At 44.0% G+C, this 17,797-nt stretch overlaps 1 protein-coding gene across 1 annotated transcript in view; it reads left to right on the top strand.

Annotated features, from left to right (window-relative positions):
- The window catches only part of LOC140716282 (uncharacterized), a 240,220-nt gene that overhangs the window by 222,070 nt on the left and 353 nt on the right, over window positions 1-17,797 (top strand). Inside the window, exons 3-10 of the mRNA XM_073028889.1 lie at window positions 2,243-2,542; window positions 6,088-6,390; window positions 6,479-6,796; window positions 8,117-8,419; window positions 8,507-8,824; window positions 10,495-10,797; window positions 10,884-11,201; window positions 17,440-17,716. Of these exons, the coding sequence (XP_072884990.1) occupies window positions 2,243-2,542; window positions 6,088-6,390; window positions 6,479-6,796; window positions 8,117-8,419; window positions 8,507-8,824; window positions 10,495-10,797; window positions 10,884-11,201; window positions 17,440-17,716 (2,440 nt within the window). The remainder of the gene's footprint in view (window positions 1-2,242; window positions 2,543-6,087; window positions 6,391-6,478; window positions 6,797-8,116; window positions 8,420-8,506; window positions 8,825-10,494; window positions 10,798-10,883; window positions 11,202-17,439; window positions 17,717-17,797) is intronic.

Here is a 17,797-nt window from a genome sequence, read left to right as displayed (position 1 = left end):
CACAGAGTCTGGACTAATATATTTTCACAGTTCCTCTGTCCTTTCTGATGCAAGTTACCATTCCCTCCCGGTTACTCAGTAGTTTCCACAGGCTCAGTGGGGTTGAAATTCTTGCTCCGTCACACTTGGTAAATATGTGAGGCAGTGTCAGCTGTATCATGTAGTCTGTTGAGTTGAATTTCAGAAGCAGAGTCCATTTCCCAACCTCCACTATATTGCACACATGGTGCTGGAGACCAGGTACCACTATATCCACACCAATCACTCCTCTCATCAACAGCAACACCGAACTGATCAGAATTATTCAAATAAGTTACTTCTAAATCTTACTTCTTCTGTAAACTCTGCTGATCAGGGGCTAACAGACTTTTCAGAATCAGGAATTGTATTTGGATGAGAGACAGATTGTCACTTTGGTATTTTGACTGAAATCCAACCAATTGGACATTGGGTCACTGCCTCAGTCCTGCACTGAAGTGTTGGCCTGGACTGTGTGTCCAAGTTGCCACTGTGGGATTGATCCACACCCTCCTACCTCAGCGACACAGGCTCACAGCTGAGTGTTAAAGTGATATTGCCTTTATTTGATGGGGTGAATAATTTTGAAAATTACTGCTTTATATAATGTCTCCTTTCTCTGTCGGTAATGCATTTATTCAGAGAACCATCTGTGAATTTTATTCTATTTCAGAGGTCAAGTCTGTGCCAACAGTCTACATCATACCTTCCTGCAACACAGAATCTGACCAAGGCATCAGCCTCCTCTGTCTGGTCAAGGACTATCAGCCTGAGAGCATCAGTCAGACATGGTCCACTAACAATGGGGACGTCACCACAGGAATCAAGAAATACCCAGCAGTGTTGGGGCAAAATAGAAAGTACACGATGAGCAGCTTCCTCCGAGTCTCTGTGGCGGACTGGAAGAATAATAAAGTCTATTCCTGCAAGGCAGGATACAAGCCAAACGAGATGGTGACAGCGGAGTTCCGGATACCTCAACGTTCGTATGAGATAAACTTTTCTCTTTAAAGCTGCATTGATCTCAAAGCATAAATCTAGAGTAGGAACCTTTGTCAGATAATGTAGGGGCATGGCAATTAATTCTTTTATTCTATTCATACAACAGCAATATTACACCAGGCTAAAATGACAGTGAGAAAACGTACGGAACTTGAAATGGGGGGGGGGGGGTGGGAAACGTCCTCCTGAAGTGAGTGAAACTCAGTATCAGTGGAGAGTGCAGGAAACTTTTGCTGATCTGTGTCCATGGTATCCACTCCTTTCAGGAGCCTCTCCACCACACCCTCCCACTAAACCCTCCCTACAGATCAGCTCCTGTACACATAAAGACCGCTGGCCCATCATACCCCTGCACACAGAACAATTTAAACTTTACCCCACTCCTCCTGCACTTTCCTGTTCACCCTGCAGCTGCCCCTCTTCTGGTAAAAGCATCCCTGGTGAATGTGATGAAGGAATCCACTCCACTGCCCTTCTTTAACCATCTTCTCACAGATCTGAACCAGCTTTTGCAGTTACAACAAAATAATTCCCTCCTGTCCATCTGTTCTTCTTTCCCATTGACCCTAAAATTGTGTTTCCCAAACTCGCCAGTGGAAACAGTACCACACCATGTACTCCTGCTCACAGGAGCTGGTATCAGTCATTCTCCATTAAACAATTAGATCACGGCAGGTCTGCACCTCAACCCCATGACCCACCTCTCTGCATTATCATAGCATAGTGGGACACACTGCTGGGAGGCCCAAGTGATACACCCAGCCCTCCCACTCACTGGTGTGAGCCAGCAGATCATCAGATCAGCTGTAAATTAACAACATGAATGAATGAATGATCTTTATTGTCATTATACAGAGATACAATGAAACTCAGTTTGGCTTCCTCTCAGGCAATTAAACAAAGTGGTAGATAAAAACAAGACGGTAATAGAAAAACAGTATTAAATAGATAAGTAGCAGAAAATAAGTTGCAGCAGCACCAGAATATCACAGTAATGCACAAAGTGTTGTTAGTGCAAGTATTTGAGTCCCTGTGTGTGCATGTGTGTGCTCACAGTTTCAGTCATTGTTCTGTGGGAGTGGTGTGATGGAGGCCACAGCTCTGGGGTAGAAACTGTTCCTCAGTCTATTTGCTCTGACTTTCAGTGTCCAGGATGAGGGGGAATGAAATCCAAAGCATGGGCCAAGCAATCATGTACTGACAGATATTAAATGTGTTACAGCTCCGAAGCTCAGCTCCCTTGTTCCATCCCGGGAGGTGATCCACAGTCAAACAAACGCTGTCCTGGGCTGTGTGATATCTGGATTCTCTCCTGACAACGTTACAGTGTCCTGGAAAAAAGCTGGATCTGCCCAAGAAGGCATCGTTCTCCCTTCCACTCGGAGATCTGATGGTACATTTGAAGCAATCTCTTACCTGACAGTGCCTGTGCAGGAATGGACCAAGAAACAGAAATATACTTGTGAAGTGAATCACGCACCTTCCCATTTCAGTGGTCAGGTCAACATGACGTATCCAGAGGGTGAGTGATAGCTGAAGAAAAATTAATTAACTTACAGTACTAAACTACCTAACTGATACTCCCACACAATTCCTGTCCCTACTGTCAATCTGGTTGAGTGATGTACAGATGATCTTTGCACTTTGAATCAACTCATATCACCAGCAGCTTTAACCCCATCTACTGGGCAGGAAAGGTGTAAGATGAGGTCACCTGTCCATTCTGTCTCAATAATTTTAGTTGTCTCTGTTTGTAGTTAGAATGAAAATATTTAGTGAGCAAAGCCCGCATCCCATGCTTTACTGTCTGGAGAAGATCTCCCTGTTCCCTTTTCACTGTCTTCTCAGTGTTAGTTCCTCAGAAAATATCTCTGCAATTTTCTGTTGCTGCAATCCCCAGAGTCTGTTTCCAGTGTTTCCTGAGAGACTCTTCTGTCGATTGTCCACTCACTGAAATGTAGGTGCCTGGATTATTTTTGAATTGATGCCCAGTCCTCGAGTGAATGTTGTGACCTTGTGTCCTCAGATCCTTGACCAGGGTCAGAGAGCACATGCATTTATCATGGCTGACATAACCTCATCCCGATAGGATGCGATATACAGATCTATGAATCTTCCATTTCCAGGTGGAAAATGTCCCAGCTGTTTTTTGAAGCCTTTGCCAATGTTCTTTTACCAGAGTAATCTCAATAAAACATCCTCCAATGATTCTACCCAACAGTATCATTGTTCAGCAGAAAAGTGTGAAATAAGGTGATTGGCTGTGTATACAATTCGTCATTGAATTTTATTACAATCCATTTACTGGATTCCAGACCTGTCTCTGGTATCCATTGGGGTGGAAGTTTAACAGACCGTGATGAAAATATGTTATTTAAAATGACTACCTCTCCCCTCCACATTTCAATTTGAATTTTCAACATCCTTGTGACCACTTATTTCAATTTGACTTCCCATTCCCATTCTGACATGTCTGTCCATGGCCTCCTCTACTGCCAGGGTGAGGCCAAAGTCAAGACCTCATATTCCATCCAGATATCTGCCAACCTGATGGCATGAATACTTATTTCTTAACTTCCGGTAGTCTCCACCCCACTCCATTATTCTCCCTTTTTTTCTATTCCCCATACTATGTACCCCCTCATTCCGTCACTTCTCCTCACCTGCCCATCATCTCCATTTGGTTCCCGTCCTCCAGCATTTTCCTCCATGGTCCACTGTCCTGTCCAATTCCTTCTGCTTCAGCCATTTATCTTTTCCACTTATCCCCCACCAGCTTCTTACTTCATACCCCCTCCCCATCCACACCCTTTCCCCCTCACCTGGTCTCACCTCTCATCTGACAGAATGTATTCCTCTCCACTCCACCCACCTCTTATTCTGGCTTCTGCCCACTTCCTTTCCAGTACCGGTGAAGCCATTCGGCCCGAAAGATCGACTGTTTATTTCCCTCCATAGACACTGCCTGACTTCCCATGTTCCTCCAGCATTTTGTGTGTAATGTTCAAGGTTTCCAGCATCTGTAGAATCTCTTGTGTTTCTGGTTGTCCATACACTCATTCATTTGTGTACATTGTTGCTTCAGTGTGACTCAGATCCCAATTCCAGTTTCCTTGGCCAGATTCCCTCCTGTCTGACTCCAGTCAGCAAGAACTGGAACCTGTTTTTCACCCAGTGGCTGTGAGGCACGAGGTGATGAAGGTGAATGGGGCTGAAATTCCAAATTGACTCAGTCAAAGGACGGATGACCCTTTGATAATGTTGGGCACAAGACAAATTGGTGAGACAAGACACAGGGGTCTAAACAGCCTCCTGTCCAATCTGATATGCTTTGTGTGTAAATCCTGGATCAGACAAGTTGTTGAAGTTACATTGATCCACGTGCCGGACACTGAATTCAGTCCAAGAGGGAAACTCGGTGATCCCAAGGAATGTCAGAAAGGAGAATGTTTTGTTCGAATTACCCAAGCATTGACAGAAATATATGCTTCCTGTGGAATAACACCAGCATTCAGTAATAAGGGGAGCGATCGTGACTCGGTCAGATTTTATGAGAGGATCACATTTCCCAGGGACTGCTGAACATCAAGACCAGGCTGATAAGGGACCTAACTGAGAAACCTGCAGAAAACACGTTTAACAACATCACAGTGCTGATTAAACTGGGATTCACAGTTCTGTGACCCTTCAGTGTACACCGAGGTTTGCAGATTTGTGATATTACACAACAACAATGATCATCTAGACTACACCCATGGACTTCCTGTTTTAAAGGAAAATTGCTCATATTCTTACTGAAATGAGAAAGGTTAAGAAATCCACATCATACTTTGTCAGATGATCCGTCCCAGTCAGACTGGACAGTGTGTGTTGCATCTGCTCTTTCTTCAAACAAAGACACTGACTCACAGTCTCACTGAAGGACTCAACCATGACACAAACACAATCAGCCTCCACACTAAATGTCAAAGAGCAAAAGGGGACCGAGTGTGTAAATGGTGTACACAAAGTGCAGAGAGCTGCAGTGTACGTGAACTGATGATCGTGCATTGGGAGACGGCCTCAGCAACTTCACTTGAGTGCAATCACACAAAAGCAACACTAACCCAGAGGACAGGTGACCCAACACTTGATCAAAGAGCTGTTTTATTCACTTATCATTTCCTATCAATCACTGATCGCTCTGGAACTGAGGGACTTGCTGCCTCATTCCTGATGGTGATTCAGGTTCAGCCGTGTTGCTGCAGGTCTGGAGTCACAGACCAGCCGGATCAGATGGGACTTCTCTCCGGAAGTTATCACAGGGAATAACACGACAAACACCTCCGTAGTCTTCTTTTTATTCCAAAAGCATTGATGAATTAATTTTAATCTTCCATCCCAGGTTGGGATTTGAACCCGTTTTGCCAGTTCATCAGTCCCTAACTTATGGATACACTCTGACCATGGCTGCTCATTTCAAGAGAGACAGAGGCTTCAATGTTTGTAAGCAGGAATGCTAAAGCTACAGGCACCAGCAGAAGTAGTGCAGGTGTATGAGTGAGCAGAGTTGAAAGAATATAATGTTTTCTGAAGTTTGTGTTGGTGGTGAAGGTTGCAGAGATGGGGAGAGGCACAGCCACAGTAAGACTGGAATGTCAGGATGTGAAGTTATTAAACTGAGTGAATCCCAGGCTCGGCCCAGATGGAGAAAGGGATTCTCATTGATTCACAGAGTTCATCGTTACTGATCAATGGCACTGAGTCTCCAAGCAAAGAATATACTGAGCTGTATCTCTGCTGAGAAATCTGCATGCTTCTCTGTCTCACAGAGCTCCGTCTCACAGTGAACCAACTGGTACAGTTATTAGAAAGGGATTCGAAACCTAGTTACACATCGTTTGTCCTGATTTTCTTTTCTGAATCAAAACTTATAGGAATATGAGACACGTGATTCAGTCCTGGGTGTTTCGGTTATTCTGTTTGCATTAAATGCATCTGTCATGTACTGATGATCTATCTTGACCTAACACAACCAACAGAAATATCTCCAATAAGATTCTGAGCACTTCCATTTCTAATCCACAGAATTGTCTGTCTTTATTCAAAATCCCGACATTGAAGAGATGTGGATCGACAAGACTGCTACCGTGAAGTGCACGGTTATCTGTACAGATCCTGAAGATATCCGCATCTCTTGGCACGTCGGCAGGAACAAGAAAACTAAAGGAATTCACAACCATCAAGCGGAGAGGGATGGGTCCCGATACAGAGTGCTCAGCGAACTCCAGATCAGTGTGGAGGAGTGGTTCAGTGGGGTGGAGTACGAGTGCTCCGCTCAGGGATCTCCTTCATCTTCCCGAGTGTCAGCACGGACCAATAGTACCAAAGGTGGGTCAGAGACCAGCGATTAAATGGCCAGCATTAGTTACCTGAGTCAAAATGTTTGACATTTCATTTGTTTTATTGTCTATTCCAGTTGAGATAAGAAGTCCCAAGGTCAGTCTGTTGCCTCCATCACAGGAAGAGACCAAGAAAAGGAAAACGGCCACACTGGAGTGTGTGGTCTCTGGATTCTACCCGGACCAAATAAATGTCATCTGGGAGAAAGGCAGCACTGTGATCACCACCAACACCAGAGCTACACCGACCACTCTGGAGCAGGGGTGGACTTTCAGTACCAGACACTTCCTGACCGTGAGTTTACAGGAATGGAAGACAGAATCAGTCTTCAGCTGTACAGTGAAACATCCCCCCTCCAACAGCAGTATCAAGAAGCAAGTGAAGAACGTCCAAGGTAGGGTCCTGGGACTCACCCCATTATTGAAAGTGTTTACATTGTGCTATGAATTCAAGGTCAACACTAAATAACGGTGCAGCCCTGGTTTAGTTATGTGAATGAATTGATAAAGTTCTAAGTACAAAGACATTTATTATCAAAGTATGTGCACTATATACAACCTTGAGATTCTCTTCTTGCAGACAGTCAAAACAAAGAAACACAATAGAATTCACAGTCAATCATCCAATATGTGAAAAAGAAAGAACAAATTGTTTTCTTTTCTCAACCAACATAACCAGAAGCTTCACCACATAAATAATTGCATCTCTGAAAATGGTTCATCACTTCAGGAGAATCCAGAACATTTTACTGGACAGTCTGCCTTTGAGCAATATCCCAGCCTCTGATTAGTGCCTCAGTTGTGTCTGAATTTCCAGCAGAGCAGCTCTCCCTCTGCTCCTGTGTGGGAATCGTCAGCCTGGACAATGTGTAGAAGCCTCTGGAGGGCGGCTTGAACACACAACATTCTGACAAAGCTGCAGCCAATTTTAGTTACACCAAACAGAGAAAAAGGTGCATTTTAATATTTGTGACAAAAGCTAAATATTTCTCATACTTAAAATTTGAAATATGAAGTGTATTTTGTTGAATTTTTTTAGTGAAACTTTGCTCCATTTCCAATTCCACAGACACACTCTGAAATGTTGGGTATTTTCTGTATTTATTTTTAAAAGTGCCTGGTAACAATTCAAGTGACCATGAAACTGTAAAAACAATGTGACGACCAATCTTGTTCATTTACTTTCCCTCAGAGTGTTCACCCTGTCTTCACAATAGGGGAGATTCATTTCTTCACCAATGTAGATTATTCTCATCTCATCTTGTTGGGACTAGCATATCATTGACCAGAGATGAACAGGAAATGCTGGGCTTGTCAGTGACAAACTCACCATTGGGGAATGGTGAAATAACAATTTCTCCCAGATGACTGTTCAGATACCCGCCCGTCAGTCACTTTAAGCAAACCTTCCTTCGAAGAGATCTGGACAAAGAGGACAGCGACCATTCTGTGTGAGGTGGTTCACAGTGATTTACAGGGATTCAGTGTAACCTGGCAGGTGGACGGAAGGATGAGGGAAGATGTGGTGAGGACTCTGGGTCCAGACAGCAACGGAGGTGAAGACATGATCACCAGCAGACTGATACGAGATTCAGTCCTGGGTCTTTCTGTTATTCTGTTTGTATTAAATGCATTTGTCATGTACTGATGATCTGTCTTGACCTAACACAACGAACAGAAATAAGATTCTGAGCATTTCCATTTCTAATCCACAGAATTGTCAGTCTTTATTCAAAATCCTGACATTGAAGAGTTGTGGATCGACAAGACGGCTACCGTGAAGTGCACAGTTATCTGTACAGATCCGGAATATATCCACATCTCTTGGCATGTGGGCGGGAAGGAGAAAACTACAGGAATTGTCGAACAACAACCGCAGGTGGACGGGTCCCGATACAGAGTGCTCAGCGAACTCCAGATCAGTGTGGAGGAGTGGTTCAGTGGGGTAGAGTACGAGTGCTCTGCTCAAGGATCTCCTTCATCTTCCCGAGTGTCAGCACGGACCAATAGTACCAAAGGTGAGCAAGAGACCAACGATTAAATGGCCAGCATTAGTTACCTGAGTCAAATGTTTGATGTTTTCTTTGTCTTCTTGTCTATTCCAGTCGAAATAAAAAGTCCCAAGGTCAGACTGCTGCCTCCACCTCAGGAAGAGACCAAGAAAAGGAAAACGGCCACACTGGAGTGTGTGGTCTCTGGGTTCTACCCGGACCAAATAAATGTCATCTGGGAGAAAGACAACACTGTGATCACCTCCAACACCAGAGCTACACCGACCACTCTGGAGCAGGGGTGGACTTTCAGTACCAGACACTTCCTGACCGTGAGTTTACAGGAGTGGAAGACAGAATCAGTCTTCAGCTGTACCGTGATTCATCCCCCCTCCGACACCCGTATCAAGAAGCAAGTGAAGAACGTCCAAGGTAGGGTCCTGGGACTCACCCCAATATTGAAATTGTTTACATTGTGCTATGAATTCAAGGTCAACACTAAATCACGGTGCAGCCCTGGTTTAGTTCTGTGAGTGAACTGATAAAGTTCAAAGTACAAAGTACATTTATCATCAAAGTCTGTGCACCATATACAACTTTGAGATTCTCTTCTTGCAGACACTCAGAAAACAAATACAATAGCATTCAGAGTCAAGCATCCAATGTGTGAAAAAAAAACACATTGTGCAGACAATAACGAAGATTCAAAGAATCCACAGAACCTGAACCGCAGAGTCCCCTGAAGTAAATCCACAGCCACGTCACCAGTTCAGCACTGCAACCGGTCCAGGAGACCGATGGCTGCAGGCCATGGCCACGGAGCCAGGCTCAGTGCTGAGGTGAGTGCCGATGGCTGCAGGCCGCAGCTGCAGAGTCAGTTCAGTGCTGAGGTGAGGGAAGCCTCACAGAGTAGTGAGATGAACAGCAGTTCGGCCTTCACTTGTGATGTCAACATCTTCATGTTTTTAATCTGGCTAGGTGATAAAATCAGCCAATCTTAGATTAGTTCTCCACTTTCAGCCAACATAATCCAGACTTTCACCATAGAAATAATTGTATCCCAGAAAATATTTCATAACTTGAGGGGAATCCGAATCATTTCACTGGACAGGCACTGTGGAAATCCCTGATACTTGTCTTCAACATATTCCCTCCCTCTGCCTTTGAACATAATCCCAGCCACTGATTAGAGTCTTAGCTGGGACTGAATTTCCAACAGAGCAGCTCTCCCTCTGCTCCTGTGTGGGAATAGTCAGCCTGAACAATGTGTAGAAGCCTCCGGAGGGCGGCTTGAACACACAACATTCTGACAAAGCAGTAGCAAACATTAGTTATACCTAATAGAGTTAAAAGTGCATTTTAATATTTGTTAGAAAAGCTAAATATTTCTCATACTTAAAATTTGAAATATTAAGTCTATTTTGTTGAATTTTTAACGTGAAACTTTGTTCCATTTCCGATTCCACAGACACACTCTGAAATGCTGGGTATTTTCTGTACTGTCTGGTAACACTTCAAGTGACCATGAAACTGCAAAAACAATGTGACGGCCGATCTTGTTCATTTATTTTCCCTCAGGGTGTTCACCCTGTCTGTGCAATAGGGGAGATTCATTTCTTCACCAATGTAGATTATTCTCATCTCACCTTGTTGGTACTGGCATATCATTGACCAGAGATGAACAGGAAATGCTGGGCTTGTCAGTGACAAACTCGGCCATTGGGGAATGGTGAAAGAATAATTTCTACCAGGTAACTGTTCAGATACCCGCCTGTCAGTCACTTTAAGCAAACCTTCCTTCGAAGAGATCTGGACAAAGAGGACAGCGACCATTCTGTGTGAGGTGGTTCACAGTGATTTACAGGGATTTAGTGTAACCTGGCAGGTGGACGGAAGGATGAGGGAAGATGGGGTGAGGACTCTGGGTCCAGACAGCAACGGAGGTGAAGACATGATCACCAGCAGACTGATACGAGATTCAGTCCTGGGTGTTTCTGTTATTCTGTTTGTATTAAATGCATCTGTCATGTACTGATGATCTGTCTTGACCTAACACAACCAACAGAAATAAGATTCTGAGCATTTCCATTTCTAATCCACAGAATTGTCTGTCTTTATTCAAAATCCCGACATTGAAGAGATGTGGATCGACAAGACTGCTACCATGAAGTGCACGGTGATCTGTACAGATCTAGAAGATATCCACATCTCTTGGCATGTGGGCGGGAAGGAGAAAACTACAGGAATTGTCCAACAACAACCGCAGGTGGACGGGTCCCGATACAGAGTGCTCAGCGAACTCCAGATCAGTGTGGAGGAGTGGTTCAGTGGGGTGGAGTACGAGTGCTCTGCTCAGGGATCTTCTTCATCTTCCCGAGTGTCAGCACGGACCAATAGTACCAAAGGTGGGTAAGAGACCAGCGATTAAATGGCCAGCATTAGTTACCTGAGTCAAAATGTTTGACATTTCCTGTTTTCCTGTCTATTCCAGTCGAGATAAAAAGTCCCAAGGTCAGACTGCTGCCTCCACCTCAGGAAGAGACCAAGAAAAGGAAAACGGCCACACTGGAGTGTGTGGTCTCCGGATTCTACCCAAACCAAATAAATGTCATCTGGGAGAAAGGCAGCACCGTGATCACCACCAACACCAGCGCTACACCGACCGCTCTGGAGCAGGGGGGATCTTTCAGTGCCAGACACTTCCTGACCGTGAGTTTAGAGGAGTGGAAGACAGAATCAGTCTTCAGCTGTACCGTGATTCATCCCCCCTCCGACACCCGTATCAAGAAGCAAGTGAAGAACGTCCAAGGTAGGGTGCTGGGTCTCACCCCATTATTGAAAGTGTTTACATTGTGCTATGAATTCAAGGTCAACACTAAATCACGGTGCAGCCCTGGTTTAGTTATGTGAGTGAACTGATAAAGTTCAAAGTACAAAGTACATTTATCATCAAAGTATGCGCACCATATACAACCTTGAGATTCTCTTCTTGCAGGCAGTCACAAAACAAAGAAACACAATAGAATTCAGGGTCAAACATCCAATGTGTGAAAAAGAAAGAACAAATTGTGTAAACAATAAAAAAAATTCAAACCAACAATCCACAGAACCTGAACTGCAGAGTCCCCTAAAGTAAATCCACAGCCACGTCACCAGTTCAGCACTGCAACCGGTCCAGGAGACCGATGGCTGCAGGCCACGGCCACGGAGCCAGGCTCAGTGCTGAGGTGAGTGCCGATGGCTGCAGGCCGCAGCTGCAGAGTCAGTTTGGTACCGAGGTGAGTGAAACCTCATAGAGTAGTGAGCTGAATACAGGTTCCAACTTCGACTTCAGCCTCAATGTCTTCATCTTTTGAATCTGGCTCGGTAATAAAATCAGCCAATCTTTGGATTGTTTTCTGCTCTCAACCGACATAATCCAGAAGCTTCACCATAGAAATAATTGCATCTCTGAAAATAGTTCATCACTTGAAGAGAATTCAAACCATTTTACTGAACAGTCTGTCTTTGAACAATATTCCAGCCTCCAATTAGTATCTCAGTTCAGCTTTCATTTTTGGTGTTGACGTCTTTATCTTTTTAATCTGGCTAGGTGATAAAATCAGCCAGTCTTAGGTTTGTTCTCCATTCTCAGGCAACATTATCCAAAAGCTTCACCATAGAAATAATCTCAGAAAATACCTTCACAGAAACTATCCACAGAACATGAACTGTCCAGATATCTGCCAACCTGATGGTACACTTATTTCTGCAACTGCCAATAATCTCCCTCCTGCTCCTTTATTCATTTTTCTGCTTCCCATACCAGGTTCCTCCTCACCCCTTCACTTCTCCCCACCTGCCCATCATCCCCATTTGGTTCCCCTCATTGTTACTAATCAATGTACTGAGTCTCCAAGCAAAGAATATACTGAGCTGTGTCTCTGCTGAGAAATCTGCATGCTTCTCTGTCTCACAGACCTCTGTCTCACAGTGAACCAATTTACAGTGTTTATAAAGGGATTCTAAACCAAGAAAACAAAGATAATGTCAAACATTTTCACTCAGGTAACTAATGCTGGCCATTTAATCGCTGGTCTCTTGCCCACCTTTGGTACTATTGGTCCGTGCTGACACTCGGGAAGATGAAGGAGATTCCTGAGCAGAGCACTCGTACTCCACCCCACTGAACCACTCCTCCACACTGATCTGGAGTTCGCTGAGCACTCTGTATCGGGACCCATCCCTCTCCGCTTGATGGGTGTGAATTCCTTTAGTTTTCTCCTTCCCGCCCACGTGCCAAGAGATGTGGATATCTTTGGGATCTGTACAGAGAACTGTGCACTTCATGATACCAGTCTTATCGATCCACATCTCTCCCACAATTGATATGCCAAGAAGGCATCGTTCTCCCTTGCACTCTCAGACCTGATGGTGGATTTGAAACTATCGCTTACCTGACACTGTCTGTGCAGTAATCAACCAGGAAACAGAAATATACTTGTGAAGTGAATCACACACCCTCCGGTTTCAGTGATGACGTCAACATGACGTATCAAGAGGGAGAGTGATGTCTGAAGGATAATTCATTTATTTACAGAACTAATCCCTGTCCCTACTATCAATCTCGTTGAGTGATATACAGATAATCATTGCACTTTGAATCAACTCATCACTAGCAGTTTTAACCCCATCTACTGGGCAGGAAAGGTATAAGATTAGGTCACCTGTCCATTTTGTCTCAATAATTTTAGCTGTCTCTGTTTGCAGTTATAATGAAAATAAGGTAGTGAGCAAAGCTCACACCCATGTTTACAATCTGGAGAAAATCTTCTTCTTCCCTTTTCACTGTCTCTTCAGTGTTAGTTCCTCAAAAAAATATCTCTGCAATATTGTATTTGCTTCAGTCTCCAGTCTGTTTCCAGTGTTTCCTGAGAGGCTCTTCTGTCGATTGTCCACTCACTGAAATGTAGGTGCCTGGATTATTTTTGAATTGATGCCCAATCCTCGTGAATGTTGTGACCTTGGGTCCTCAGATTCTCGACCAGGTTCAGAGAGCACACGCATTTATCATGGCTGACATAACCTTACACCAACAGGATGTGATATACAGAGGACAGAGAGTGGGAATATGTGGGGATCCCTTTTTTCCAAGCACAGGAAAAGATGTGAAAATATTTAATGCTGACATTACTGAATTTTCTATTTCCAGGTGGAAAATGTCCCCGCGGTTTTTCGAAGCCTGTGCCAATGTTCTTTTATCAGAATAATCTCATTGCAACATTCTCAGATGGTTCTACCCAACAGTATCACTGTTCGGCAGGAAAGTGTGAAATAAAGTGATTGGTTCTATATAAAATTCGTCAATGAATTTCATTACAATCTACTTACAGGATTCCAGACCTGCCGCTGGAATCCTTTGGAATGGACGTTTGATAGAGAAGAAAACACCTGATTTAAACTGCCTCTCCTCTCCACATTTCAATTTCACTTTCCAATATCCTCATGGCCATCTATTTCAATTTGTCCCCCTCCCCCCACTACTTTCAAATCTCTTAGTACCTCTCCTTTCAGTTAGTCCTGACGAAGGGTCTCGGCCCCAAACGTCGACAGTGCTTCTCCTTATAGATGCTGCCTGGCCTGCTGTGTTCCACCAGCATTTTGTGTGTGTTATATCAATTTGACTTCCCATTCCCATTCTGACATGTCTGTCTGTCGCCTCCTCTACTAACGTGGTGAGGCCAAAGTTCGGACCTCATATTCCATCCAGGTATCTGCCAACCTGATGGCATGAATACCGATTTCTGCAACTTGCAGTGATCACCCCCTCTCTCCTTTATTCATTTTTTTCCAATTCCCATGCTAGATACACCCTCAACCCTTCACTTCTCCTCACCTGCTCATCATCTCCATTTGCTTCCCCTCCTCCTGAACTCTTTCCCCCACGGTCTACCGTTCAATCTGATTCCTTCTGCTTCAGCCATTTATCTCTTCCACTTATCCTCCACCAGCTTCTTACTTCATACCCCCTCCCCATCCACACCCTTCCCCCCTCACCTGGTCTCACCTCTCATCTGACAGAATGTATTCCTCTCCACTCCACCCACCTCTTATTCTGGCTTCTGCCCACTTCCTTTCCAGTACCGGTGAAGCCATTCAGCCCAAAAGATCAACTGTTTATTTCCCTCCATAGACACTGCCTGACTTCCCATGTTCCTCCAGCATTTTGTGTGTGTTGTTCAAGATTTCCAGCATCTGGAGAATCTCGTGTTTCTGGTTGTCCATACACTCATTCATTTGTGTACATTGTTGCTTCAGTGTGACTGAGATCCCAATTCCAGTTTCCTTGGCCAGATTCCCTCCTGTCTGACTCCAGTCAGCAAGAACTGGAACCTGTTTTTCACCCAGTGGCTGTGAGGCACGAGGTGATGAAGGTGAACGGGGCTGAAATTCCAAATTGACTCAGTCAAAGGACGGATGACCCTTTGATAATGTTGGGCACAAGACAAATTGGTGAGACAAGACACAGGGGTCTACCCAGTCTCCTGTTCAATCTGACATGCTTTGTGTGTAATTCCTGGATCAGACAAATTGTTGAAGTTACATTGATCCCCGTGCAGGACACTGAATTCAGTCCAAGAGGGAAACTTGGTGATCCCAAGGAATGTCAGAAAGGAGAATGTTTTGTTCGAATTACTCAACCATTTACAGAATTACATGCTTCTTGTGGGATAACACCAGCATTCAGCAATAAGGGGAGCGATCCTGACTGACTCTGCCAGGTTTTATGAGGGGATCGCGTTCCCCAGGGACTGCTGAACCTCAACACCATGCTGATATGGGACATAACTGAGAAACCTGCAGAAAACTTTCATGTTTAACAACATCACAGTGTTGATTAATCTGAGATTCACAATTCATTAACCCTTCAGTGTACACCTAGGTTTGCATATTTATGATATTATACGACAACAATAATCATCTAGACGACACCCACAGATTTCCTGTTCTAAAAGAAAACTGCTCATAACCTTACTGAAATGAGAAAAGTTAAGAAATCCACATCGTACTTTGTCAGATGATCCGTCCAAGTCAGACTGGACAGTGTGTGTTACATCTGCTCTTTCTTCAGACAAAGACACTGACTCACAGTCTCACTGAAGGTCTCAACCATGACACAAACACAATCAGCCTCACACTAAATGTCAAAGAGTGAAAACACCCAACGTGCCTGAAGGTGACCGAGTGTGTAAATGGTGTACGCAAAGTGCAGAGAGCTGCAGTGTAAGTGAACTGATGATCGTGATGTTACAAGTATTACTCCTTGTAATAATGATCAGGGAGGCACAGAGAGAATTGGATTTACCGACAAGTACCTTCATTGTCTCAATGTAAGATATGTGATCTTACACGACCAATACCTGTGTGCACACCTGCTGAGTTTCCCTGACCTTCCATGAACAGTCAAATATTAAAAAGATTATACCAGTTAAAAAGGAGACTTTGCTGCTAGCCACATGTTCCTTGTCGCCCCGTTTTGAATCTCCACATCCATGAGGCACCTCATATCCACGATAGTGAATCTCCTACGGAGCCATAGCTGCCAGCACACTTGAAGCATCTGCCTTTAAATTCATCCCTGACCAATTCAAATGTTACATTCCAGTGATATTTGCTAAAGTCACCTGATTGACCTCTAACACCTCCTTATTGGTTCTGATCGAGAAGTGACAACAGGTAATCTATGGCTCTTTGTCCTCAATCAGCAATCAGCTTGATCACACAGTGCAGAGACAGATCCCAACAATCACAGACCTGCATGTTATATCCAACCAAAGAACATCTCACATATGTCTTCTTCTTTGGAAATGATGCCTGGGCAGTCCAGCACATCATTTTGTCTACTTCAAAACACTGATCAAGCCAAGCAACTTCATTTCACAAAATGGAAGTCATAGAGTCTCGTCATAAAGTGGCAGCCTCCATACCTTCAAACACACGGCAAGAATAAAGACAATAGGTCTGTTTGATTCCGCTGTCCTGATTCATCCAAATTCACTAATCTATAGATGGTAGTTCTTTCTGACCAACAGTGCATTGGGAGTCGACCTCAACAACTTCACTTGAGTGTAATTACACAAAAGTGACACTAACCTGAACAAAGGGTTATTTTATTAATTTATCATTTCCCATCAATCACTGATCGCTCTAGAACTGAGGGACTTGCTGTCTCATTCCTGATGGTGATTCAGGTTCAGCTGTGTTGCTGCCGGTCTGGAATCACATAGCAACCAGACCAGACGAGATTTCTTTTCAGAAGTTACCACAGCAAATACTACAAATTCTTCCAGAGTCTACATTTTATTCATTTATTATTTGAATTTAAACTCCCATCCACTGGGTTGGGATTTGAACCCATTTTGCCAGTTCATCAGTCCCTAACTTATGGATACACTCTGATCATTGCTGCTCATTTCAAGACAGACAGAGGCTGCAGTGTTTGTAAGCAAGAACGCTAAAGCTACAGGCACCAGCAGAAGTAGTGCAGGTGTATGAGTGAGCAGAGTTGAAAGAATACGATGTTTTCTGAAGTTTGTGTTGGTGGTGAAGGTTGCGGAGATGGGGAGAGGCACAGCCACAGTAAGACTGGAATGTCAGGATGTGAAGTTATTAAATGAGTGAATCCCAAGCTCAGCCCAGATGGAGAAAGGGATTCTCATCAATCAACAGTGTTCATTGTTACTGATCAATGGCACTGAGTCTCCAAGCAAAGAATATACTGAGCTGTGTCTCTGCTGAGAAATCTGCATGCTTCTCTGTCTCACAGTGAACCAATTGGTGCAGTTATTAGAAAGGGATTCAATACCTAGTTATCACATCCTTTGTTCTGATTTTCTTTTCTGAATCAAAACTTACAGGAATATGAGACATGTGATTCTGTCCTGGGTGTTTCGGTTATTCTGTTTGCATTAAATGCAGCTGACATGTAGTGATGATCTGTCTTGACCTAACACAACCAATAGAAATATCTCCATAAGATTCTGAGCATTTCCATTTCTAATCCACAGAATTGTCAGTCTTTATTCAAAATCCTGACATTGAAGAGATGTGGATCGACAAGACTGCTACCGTGAAGTGCACGGTTATCTGTACAGATCCCGAAGATATCCACATCTCTTGGCATGTGGGCAAGAAGGAGAAAACTAAAGGAATTCACACCCATCAAGCTGAGAGGGACGGGTCCCGATACAGAGTGCTCAGCGAACTCCAGATCAGTGTGGAGGAGTGGTTCAGTGGGGTGGAGTACGAGTGCTCTGCTCAGGGATCTTCTTCATCTTCCCGAGTGTCAGCACAGACCAATAGTACCAAAGGTGGGCAAGAGACAAGTGATTAAATGGCCAGCATTAGTTACCGGAGTCAAAATGT

The sequence above is a fragment of the Hemitrygon akajei genome, chromosome 25, assembly GCF_048418815.1.
Source record: "Hemitrygon akajei chromosome 25, sHemAka1.3, whole genome shotgun sequence".
In the NCBI taxonomy this organism is placed as follows: domain Eukaryota; kingdom Metazoa; phylum Chordata; class Chondrichthyes; order Myliobatiformes; family Dasyatidae; genus Hemitrygon; species Hemitrygon akajei.
This window is presented reverse-complemented; position numbering and strand designations above follow the sequence as displayed.